Source organism: Piliocolobus tephrosceles, chromosome 19 (genome assembly GCF_002776525.5).
Source record: "Piliocolobus tephrosceles isolate RC106 chromosome 19, ASM277652v3, whole genome shotgun sequence".
Classification (NCBI taxonomy): Eukaryota; Metazoa; Chordata; class Mammalia; order Primates; family Cercopithecidae; genus Piliocolobus; species Piliocolobus tephrosceles.
In genome coordinates, this window is record NC_045452.1 from 48,811,821 (window position 1) to 48,822,933 (window position 11,113).

Here is an 11,113-nt window from a genome sequence, read left to right on the forward strand (position 1 = left end):
TCTATTCAACAAACTGTCAATAAAATATATGACACAAACAAAAAGTGTACCTAATGAAGACAGTTGAAGATATGGGATGAATTCACTAAATGTATCATTTTTATTTTTTTTTGAGACAGAGTCCCGCTCTGTCACCCAGGTTGGAGTATAGTGGCATGATCTCAGCTGACTACAACCTCCATCTTTCAGGTTCAAGTGATTCTCCTGCCTCAGCCTCCTGAGTAGCTGGGATTACAGGTGCACATCATACCTTGCTAATTTTTGTATTTTTAGTAGAGATGGGTTTTCCCCATGTTGGCCAGGATGGCCTCGAACTCTTGACCTTAAGTGATCCACCAGCCTTGGTCTCCCAAAGTGCTGGGATTACAGGTATGAGTCATTGCGCCCAGCCTAAGTGTATTATATTAATAAAATAAAATGGAATACCAGAATTCATGCTAAAGAAATAAGGTTATTTAAAATATTATAACTATTTGAAATACATTTCAGTGGAAGAATTCTGGGAAAATAATGAGAAAAGAATTTTAGAAAGATGGTAACAGAAATAATCCTGAGCATTGGCACAAAAATTGAAATTCAAATGTATCTCCTGTCAGATTTAGGAAAGGTCCTAGGTCAAGATTAATTTGTCCTTGTTCAATCATATACTTCCAAGAAGGCTAGGATGCTGAGTCCTACTGATGTAGATGGTCAACAATCACAGATGTTGGACAGGCTGAGTGTTACAGTTCCATAGAGTACAGAAATAATCATGAGAGAATGGAGAATATTCAGTAAGTTGATTCAAAAAGGCGAGACCCAAAGGCTGGTTAGTAACAAGTTTTCTGGAAATTCCTGGATGAAAAGATAGTTGGGTGGTAGAAGCTGGACCCACAGTCCAGAGATGGGAAGCCAATGCTTCCATAACCAAGAGATCCAAGGCCAGTGTTTCCACATCCAAGACATCCTATGTAGTTAGTCTGGCAGGGACTGCGGAAGATGGAATTCTTTGGATGGTAGCAAGATGTCTGATAGGATTTGGCCAAAGTGCAGGATGTCTGAAAGCTGGTGGGCTCACAGTAGGTCTCCTGACAGGTGTTGTAGAAAGAGGAGCCCAGTTGGCAGGTATTTGGAGAATAGATGGCATTGCTGGGGTAGAACGAATTATAAATGGAAACTGGATACCCTAGGTAACCTCCAAAACAGCAGGAGGAGAAGTTTCCAGAGCTGTAGTTGTAAGACATGTTAACAGGAGTTCTGAGTTCAGTTGAGTTGCAATGAGGAGTGTGTGTGTGTGTGTGAATGTTACCTTCTATACTGCACACTTACATACTCTAGCAATAGATGTAGTCACAAGTGCCCATTTTAAATGAGAACACTTAATTAGACTCCAGTCAAAATGAAATATATTAACATTGAAACAACTTTTTTTATGAATGCAGACGTCTACATGAAAGAATTTCATTAGTTTTTCAAAGCAGTTGTTCATGAAACAAAAATGCCATTTCTCATTCATCTTGCTTGGGTAGAATGAAAACCACCATAATTGTACCTATAAGACTGATGCTTCAGAGGGTCAGGCGCGGAGGCTCACACCTGTAATCCCAGCACTTCGGGAGGCTGAGGCAGGCGGATCATGAGGTCAGGAGTTCGAGACTAGCCTGACCAACATGGTGAAATGCTGTCTCTACTAAAAATACAAAAATTAGCCGGACATGGTGGCAGGTGGCTGTAATCCCAGCTACTCAAGAGGCTGAGGCAGGAGAATTGCTTGAACCCGGGAGGCGGAGGTTTCAGTGAGCCGAGATCATACCACTGCACTTCAGCCTTGATGGCAGAGCAAGATTCCGTCTCAAAAAAAAAAAAAAAAAAAAAAAAAAAAAAAAGATCGATGCTTCATTCATCCTGTCCTTCTAGAAATTGGATCAGATGGCTAACACACTGAGAGTTCTGGTATTTGTAAAGATCTAAAAAATACCTTGTAATCTGGAAGGGATATTTATCTTGCTCCAATTTTATAAATTCAATGGAGAACAGAAAAAAAAAATGCAGTATCTATTCCTTCTTTCAAATCTTTGAACTATTAGAAGAAATAGCCCAATAACAATCCTTATTTGGTAGACATGCTAAATGAGTGCCTAACATATTTGAGTTTAGATTTCTTATAACACAAGTAACCAAGTCACTCTTGTGCACATGAGGATTTAAGAATGGTCAAATTTTTGCGGAAGTGCTTTCATGTTTACATTGTAAAACTACTAAAGAAATCCCTTACTCAGAGGTTGATTTGCTTCTTCATAGAAATCATCATTAAGTTTGATTATAAAAAACCATTTATCCCCATAAGGTGTAAGTAATTTTTTGGTGGTGTTGATGTTACTGAGAGCAAGATAATAAGCACTATATTTAAAATGTAAATGTTTAATCTTTTCCTTTCTTTTCTCTCAGAGGGTGACATTTTTACTACAGAGGAAAAAGAAAAGCAAGATATGAGGAAAATGTCTATCCCACGTAGTCTTCACAGAAAGATAAAATATTTGAAGAATTCATAGTAACAAATGACTTTATAAATTGAAATAAAGGGGTGGGAAGGATGTATGGTGATAATGCATAATTGAGAGTGAATGCCTTTGTGACCTCTGATGTATCAACTGACATACACATTCTGCCTAGAGTACTAGAGTAATGAAGATTTTTCTGGAATCACTGAGAAAGTTCATTAGAGCAAACTGTAAATAGAGATAGGGCACGGATACATGAAATGGCTTAACCTGTGGGAACGGGCAAATCTCTTAAGACATCCATCTTTAGAACTGATGTATTCCACAGTGGAAGTGAACTGAGATTCCCTTCTATGAAGAATTAGGATTACTAGGTCAAAGTTTTAAGGGAAGATTCAGCTAAAAATCTAAAATGAGTTGCCCTTGTAATTAATGATATTTCCATATTGAGGGCCCTGGGAAAATCTAATTAGGATGTTGTAAGTGGAATTTCAATCTGACAGGAGGCTGGAGATAATTGCTCAACTTCCTTCCAAATTGTAGACTTTATGAGTCTAAACTGTTGAGGAGACAAATTGATCTCCAATCATGTTTCATTTATTAGGTAACATAGTTTTTTCTGTGTTTCTGGAATAAACAATTCTTATTAGGCTTCTCAATTATGAATAGCAAAAAGCATTCTAGTAGATTCCAAATCTTCCTGTTGTATTTGTCAATAAAATATTGAATATCAAAATAGCCACACGAATATTTAGCTCACCTAAATTGAAGTTGCTTGTTTGTTTCAGTGTCATCCACTCCTGTGTAAGCAATTTCAGTAGAAGAATATTCTGTGGGATCGGATATTAAGTAACATCGCACATTCTTTTCTCAAAGTATGGATGTTTTTGCATTCAACTACTTTCGTTCAGAAGTGGAATGGAAACGTTTTTCTAAAAATGAGCAAATCAAACAACACAGAGACCACAGCAAGATAAATTTCAATCTCTCCTCTTCCTCAACATATCAGTCTTCATTATACCACTACATCGAGGTGAAATACAAGTCACAGAACAAGAGAAAATATGACCGTTATTTTAGAAGTGTTGTAACACTTGTCAGAAACACCTGAAAATAATGTACGTCAAAGTCATGTATATTACTTTTGAGGCAAGGGAAGAATCTTCTTAAGATGCTCCCTTTGTCTCACCACTTTAAGGGAGTTACTTTGTAAACTTTCTTTAAAACAGGAATGTTTTCCAGATTCTGGGCAATTCTTTCAGTGGAAAACACTGACTCTGATCAGAGGTAGAAATACACTAGGAATTTTTGCCACATGATTTGTTTTTATTTTTAATGCTTTTTCAGCATCTTAGATGAATAATCTCGACCATTCCAAAATACATAAAGCAATTTAATATTTTTAATTCACTCAACAATAAACACACACCCAAGGAAAGAAAAGCTAAGATTGGCTCCTAATAGTCTGCATACAGTTTTGAACAAGGCCATGCAAAATAAGGGAATCTCAGTTAAATATTTCATTAAAGCCATTCCAGTTGAGGTTTGATTTTTAAAAAGACATTATATCTTGCATATCACTCTTGCTGCTTTCTGATGATATTCTTCGTTAAGTTAGCTTGCTACTTTGTGGTGACAGTGAATGTATGTTTTTGTTTAAAAGAAATGACTATGAATAGATCCGTTAGCTGGCAACTTTGTATACCAGATGGCAACAATTTTGAGACAGATTGTGAAACGGGTATCAATTATTTTTAATTAAGGCAGCTTCCCTCAGCCCAGGCACTGTCTACCTGTAAAGCAATTCTCTGAGTTATCTGCAGAGTGACCTTTGGTAAGGGAAGATGAGTAATAGCTTTAAAGAGTCAACACTATTATCTGAATCCCAAGGCACAAACATTACTGCACTTTCTAGTTGTAAAATCACAAGTAATACATATGTCTGACTATGATGATCTTTTTAATTCATTTAAAGTTGGCAGGTAACCTGTTTTATGTGCCATGTGGATGACACCCAATGTTAAGGGTATATAAGTCCTCAGGTCCAAGAAGTGACAAAGTCATAACCTTGTCATTGTAAGTCAACTCTCCCGCCGACATGTCCTACAACTGCTACTCTGGAAACTTCTCCTCCCACCTTGTGGGGGCTACCTGCGCTACCCAGGCTTCTCTTGTGGCTCTTCCTACCCTAGCAACCTGGTCTACAGCACCTGACCTCTGGTCTCCCAGCACCTGACAGCTGGGCTCTTCTCTCTACAGGGGCTATCAGAAGACCTGCTGGGAACTCCCCAGGTTCCAGACATACTGTGTAATGTCCAGCATCTGCCAGACCTCCTGCTACTGCCCTAGAGCCTCCATGCTCTGCAGTCCCTGCCAGATGACTTACTCTGGATCTCTGGGCTTTGGATGCAGAGGCTTTCAATCTTTTGGCTGTGGCTCTCCATCCCTGGGCTTTGTATCCAGTGTATTCTAATCCATGGGTTGCTGACCCAATGCTTTCACATCCCTAAATTATAGACCCAACCCTAAATTATAGACCCAACCTTCTACTCTTCTAGAAGCTGCCCGTCTGCTTCTTACCAACCAGCCTGTGAATATGACTTTCAGTAATTATGTTTGAGGAACCAGAAACTTGAACACAATACCTACTGTGTCCATATCCATATATGCATACCGTCTATTGCTCTTCTATCCTATCATTTGGCTACGAATTTGATGTCTACTGCTACCCATGATAGATTAGGAATAATCTAAATTCCAGTAACTAGAAAATATTCACTGGAGAAAGACATCAAAACTGCTTATTTATAATTATATAGACATGCCACATCAAAGCACACTTTTCCTACTGTGTCTCCTAGTTATTTCCCCTAGAGTAGTTGCTTTAAATTTTACAAAGTGAAGGACGTAAGTTTAAATAAAACTGGGCAACATTACAGCGGCATATCTGCTTTAATATTCTTTGCTTACTTTTTGTCTTAAAAACTACTAAATATCCGGCTGGGTTTTTCTGTGTCTTCTACTAAAGACACTTGCACACGAATGTTCATTGTAGCATGACTCACAATAGCGAAGACATGGAATCAAGCTAAATGGCCATCAATGACAGACTGAATAAAGAAAATGTGGTACATATTTACCATGAACTACTATGTAGCTATAATAAAGAATGAGATCATATCTTTTGTGGGAACAGGGATGGAGCTAGAGGTTATAAGGCTTGGCAAACTAACATAGACACAGAAAACCAAATACTATATGTTCTCACTTACAAGAGGGAGATAAATAATGAGAACACATGAACACAAAGAAGGAAACAACAGACACTGGGGTCTACTTCAGGGAGGAGGCTGGGAAGAAGACGAGAAACAGAAAAGGTAACTACTGGGTACTAGCCTTAATACCTGGGTGATGAAATAATCTGTACAACAAATCCCTGTGACACGAATTTACCTATGTAACAAACCTTCACATGTACCTTTAAACCTAAAATAAAAGTTTAATTTATTTTTAATTTTAAAGAGTACAATTGTCCGTATTCTTTTTTAATTTAGAAGACTTTTCATCTTTCATGTTTATTCCAGCGATTAATGTCTTCACATGATAAAATGAAGAGGACACATTTTTAAGACTACAAACAAACTAACCACTGTGGTCTTCTTTTTCAGCATGGAGTTAGAAATGTTGATATTTTTACATAAATAATGACATTTACAATGACTGTCAAATTGATTATATCACATAATTTTGGAAGAAATAATACTTTTATAAAATATTTTCGAAATATATGAGAATTCAGAGTGAGGATATCCAATAAAAAGTTAGATTTTAGTGAGTTAGATTTGTTGAGTACTCCAGATCCCCTAGCCTTAGTGCCAGGTAAGAAATCAATTCTCCAAATGAAAGTGCTAACATATTTCAATATTCATTAGCAAGTAGGGCCAACCTGTTTTATATAATCAGTTATATAAATTTGATGAAGTCTCAACTTACTCTTATTTTTTGAGTTATTTGGTTGGCAGCACTTTCTTGAAAAAATAAAATTCAAAACCAATGCAAATATTCTCTTATTATCGGATTAGGCTAAACATCCATGTAGTTGATAATCCTTGAATTAGCAGTTAAGCCCCAAATGTTTTATCATTTAAGTCAAGTACAACAAAACTAAATGGATGACCTAGATACTTATCTACCGGGTAACAATGTGGCTTGGTTTATTTTTGTTGTTGTTGTTGTTTCAGTATCTAATACAATTTGGTGACTGTCTCAGGTTTTTAACTTTTTATTTATTTATAATCAGTAATATATTAACATAAATAATGATTAGGAAATTTCTATTTTACTTCTGTCATGGTTTCATGTAGTGAAGAAAAAGTAGCATGTACAGTGAGCAGAGTTTTTACTTTATTCAATTGTTAAATCTGAAAGAAGACAGAATGCTTAGAATTGTTGTTAACATTTCTAAACAAAATAGAATTATCACTTTTTTTTTTGAGACAACATGTGGTGCTATGGTTCAGGCTGGACTGCAGTGGCATAATCTCGGTTCGCTGCAACCTCTGCCTCCCAGGCTCAAACATTCCTCCTACCTCAGCCTCCCAAGTAGCTAGGACTAGAAGCACACCCCGCTACACCTGGCTAAAAGCTATCACTTTTCTTGCAAAGAGAATGTGAAGACAGATCACTTGAGAAACAAATTACACTTACATACAAGTGATAGGTCAGCCTACTCATTCAAGTCTGGATGGAGGTGGAGGGTCATTTGTTGTTCAAACCTAGCCAGTAGTGTGATGGCCCATTCCTTAGCGGCAAGACGCAGCAATTCTCATCAAGAGTAAAATTGTCCATATTCTTTTTTAATTTAGAAGATTTTTCATCTTTCATGTTTATTCCAGCTATTAATATAGCTGCCAACAGCAGGTGGAGTTAGTGGGAAATTTGAGAATTACTGACTAGGTGCACATGAAGTATGGGCGTGAAATTTGGACTGCCACAAAGCCACAGATAAAGGATAATCTCAATGCTCTTTCTACAGTGATTTGGCCATGTCTTGTATTGTTTAAATCTACAACTATTTTTTATTATTCAGTAACATTTTTCTTCTTTAAATTTTGTAGACAGAGGAAAAGGAAAATAAGCCAAAAATAAAAGCTGATTTTTTAACGGAAAAAAAAAAGTTGGCTTCTGAATTTCTACCACTAAATCCAGTTGATGATGACTGCATGAAAATGCACAACACTTTAATGATATTTATTATTCAAATGAGAGTAGGTGATATCATTGACCACATGAAAGTAAAAGACATAGTTTTACTGAAGATATATCAAAAGACAGAAAAATGTTTAAGAAGACCAAGTCCTAAGATGATTATTTACTATTAACAGTTGCAAAAAGTGTGTCAATACATCACCCTTATACAGACATTTTCATTTAGGTCAAATAACTGTTTTAAGTCATTTTCACTCATGTTAAATTATACATTTTCTCGTCCATGTACAGAAAATAATTGAATCAATAGTTAACTGCCCCTCCAGTAGCAGGAAAAACAAATTACTAAGGATTACATGAATTCAGTTTTATATTAGAACTGTCAAATGCTTCAAACAGAAAATATATTAATTCCAAAAATGTTTTGATTTCTTCACCTAGCCCCCCCAAAACAAACAAGTAAAGCTATAAAAAGTTCATAATGGGGGCAGAGCAAGATGGCCGAATAGGAACAGCTCCAGTCTCCAACTCCCAGCACGAGCGACACAGAAGACCGGTGATTTCTGCATTTTCAACTGAGGTACTGGGGTCATCTCACTAGGGAGTGCCGGACAATCGGTGCTGGTCAGCTGCTGCAGCCCGACCAGCAAGCTTTGAAGCAGGGCGAGGCATCGCCTCACCTGGGAAGTGCAAGGGAGAAGGGAATCCCTTTTCCTAGCCAGGTGAACTGAGACACACAACACCTGGAAAAGTGGGTAACTCCCACCCCAATACTGCGCTTTAAGCAAATGGGCACACCAAGAGATTATATCCACACCTGGCCGGGAGGGTCCCACAGCCATGGAGCCTCCCTCACTGCTAGCACAGCAGTCCGCGATCTAACCGCAAGGCAGCAGCGAGGCTGGGGGAGGGGCGCCCGCCATTGCTGAGGCTTAAGTAGGTACACAAAGTCGCTGGGAAGCTCGAACTGGGTGGAGCTCACAGCAGCTCAAGGAAACCTGCCTGTCTCTGTAGACTCCACCTCTGGGGACAGAGCACAGCTAAACAACAACAACAACTAAAAAAGCAGCAGAAACCTGTGCAGACGCAAACGACTCTGTCTGACAGCTTTGAAGAGAGCAGTGGATCTCCCAACACGGAGGTTGAGATCTGAGAAGGGGCAGTCTGCCTGCTCAAGTGGGTCCCTGACCCCTGAGTAGCCTAACAGGGAGATATCCCCCACTAGGGGCAGTCTGACACCTCACACCTCACAGGGTGGAATACACCCCTGAGAGGAAGCTTCCAAAGTAAGAATCAGACAGGTACACTCGCTGTTCAGCAATATTCTATCTTCTGCAACCTCTGCTGCTGATACCCAGGCAAACAGGGTCTGGAGTGGACCTCAAGCAATCTCCAACAGACTTACAGCTGAGGGTCCGGACTATTAGAAGGAAAACTATCAAACAGGAAGAACACCATTACCAAAACCCCATCAGTACGTCACCGTCATCAAAGACCAGAAGCAGATAAAACCACAAAGATGGGGAAGAAGCAGGGCAGAAAAGCTGGAAATTCAAAAAATAAGAGCACATCTCCCCCTGCAAAGGAGCGCAGCTCATCGCCAGCAACGGATCAAAGCTGGTCAGAGAATGACTTTGACGAGATGAGAGAAGAAGGCTTCAGTCTATCAAACCTCTCAGAGCTAAAGGAGGAATTACGTACCCAGCGCAAAGAAACTAAAAATCTTGAAAAAAGAGTGGAAGAATTGATAGCTGGAATAATCAATGCAGAGAAGGTCATAAACGAAATGACAGAGATGAAAACCATGACACGAGAAATACGTGACAAATGCACAAGCTTCAGTAACTGACTCGATCAACTGGAAGAAAGAGTATCAGCGATTGAGGATCAAATGAATGAAATGAAGTGAGAAGAGAAACCAAAAGAAAAAAGAAGAAAAAGAAATGAACAAAACCTGCAAGAAGTATGGGATTATGTAAAAAGACCAAATCTATGTCTGATTGGGGTGCCTGAAAGTGAGGGGGAGAATGGAAACAAGTTGGAAAAAACTCTTCAGGATATCATCCAGGAGAACTTCCCCAACCTAGTACGGCAGGCCAACATTCAAATTCAGGAAATACAGAGAACATCACAAAGATACTCCTCGAGAAGAGCAACTCCAAGACACATAATTGCCAGATTCACCAAAGTTGAAATGAAGGAAAAAATCTTAAGGGCAGCCAGAGAGAAAGGTCGGGTTACCCACAAAGGGAAGCCCATCAGACTAACAGCAGACCTCTCGGCAGAAACTCTCCAAGCCAGAAGAGAGTGGGGGCCAATATTCAACATTCTTAAAGAAAAGAATTTTAAACCCAGAATTTCATATCCAGCCAAACTAAGTTTCATAAGTGAAGGAGAAATAAAATCCTTTACAGATAAGCAAATGCTTAGAGATGTTGTCACCACCAGGCCTGCCTTACAAGAGACCCTGAAGGAAGCCCTAAACATGGAAAGGAACAACCGGTACCAGCCATTGCAAAAACATGCCAAAATGTAAAGACTATCGAGCCTAGGAAGAAACTGCATCAACTAATGAGCAATATAACCAGTTAATATCATAATGGCAGGATCAAGTTCACACATAACAATATTAACCTTAAATGTTAATGGACTAAATGCTCCAATTAAAAGACACAGATTGGCAAACTGGATAAAGAGTCAAGACCCATCAGTCTGCTGTATTCAGGAGACCCATCTCACATGCAGAGACACACATAGGCTCAAAATAAAGGGATGGAGGAAGATCTACCAAGCAAATGGAGAACAAAAAAAAGCAGGGGTTGCAATCCTAGTCTCTGATAAAATAGACTTTAAACCATCACAGATCAAAAGAGACAAAGAAAGCCATTACATAATGGTAAAGGGATCAATTCAACAGGAAGAGCTAACTATCCTAAATGTATATGCACCCAATATAGGAGCACCCAAATTCATAAAGCAAGACCTTAGAGACTTACAAAGAGACTTAGACTCCCACGCAATAATAATAGGACACTTCAACACTCCACTGTCAACATTAGACAGACCAACGAGACGGAAAGTTAACAAGGATATCCAGGAATTGAACTCATCTCTGCACCAAGCGGACCTAATAGACATCTATAGAACTCTCCACCCCAATCAACAGAATATACATTCTTCTCAGCACCACATCGCACTTATTCCAAAATTGACCACATAATTGGAAGTAAAGCACTCATCAGCAAATGTAAAAGAACAGAAATTATAACAAACTGTCTCTCAGACCACAGTGCAATCAAACTAGAACTCAGGACTAAGAAACTCAATCAAAACCGCTCAACTACATGGAAAATGAACAACCTGCTCCTGAATGACTACTGGGTACATAACGAAATGAAGGCAGAAATAAAGATGTTCTTTGAAAC

At 38.7% G+C, this 11,113-nt stretch overlaps 2 protein-coding genes across 2 annotated transcripts; one reads left to right on the plus strand and one right to left on the minus strand.

Annotated features, from left to right (window-relative positions):
• Window positions 1-687: 687 nt before the first annotated feature.
• On the minus strand, window positions 688-1,266 carry LOC111524477 (keratin-associated protein 15-1). The gene has a single exon (XM_023189665.1). It carries the CDS (start codon window positions 1,221-1,223, stop codon window positions 810-812), a length of 414 nt encoding a protein of 137 aa, XP_023045433.1. The 5' UTR covers window positions 1,224-1,266; the 3' UTR covers window positions 688-809.
• Window positions 1,267-4,578: 3,312 nt separating this feature from the next.
• LOC111527086 (keratin-associated protein 23-1) lies at window positions 4,579-4,829 on the plus strand. Its single transcript, XM_023193282.1, is given in 2 exon segments — window positions 4,579-4,615; window positions 4,618-4,829. Coding segments are annotated over 2 exon segments (249 nt in total).
• Window positions 4,830-11,113: the final 6,284 nt, after the last annotated feature.

Excerpts from the sequence above, each read along its gene's own strand:
- LOC111524477 (XM_023189665.1), bottom strand. The coding sequence starts at position 1,223 with ATGTCTTACAACTACAGCTCTGGAAACTTCTCCTCCTGCTGTTTTGGA.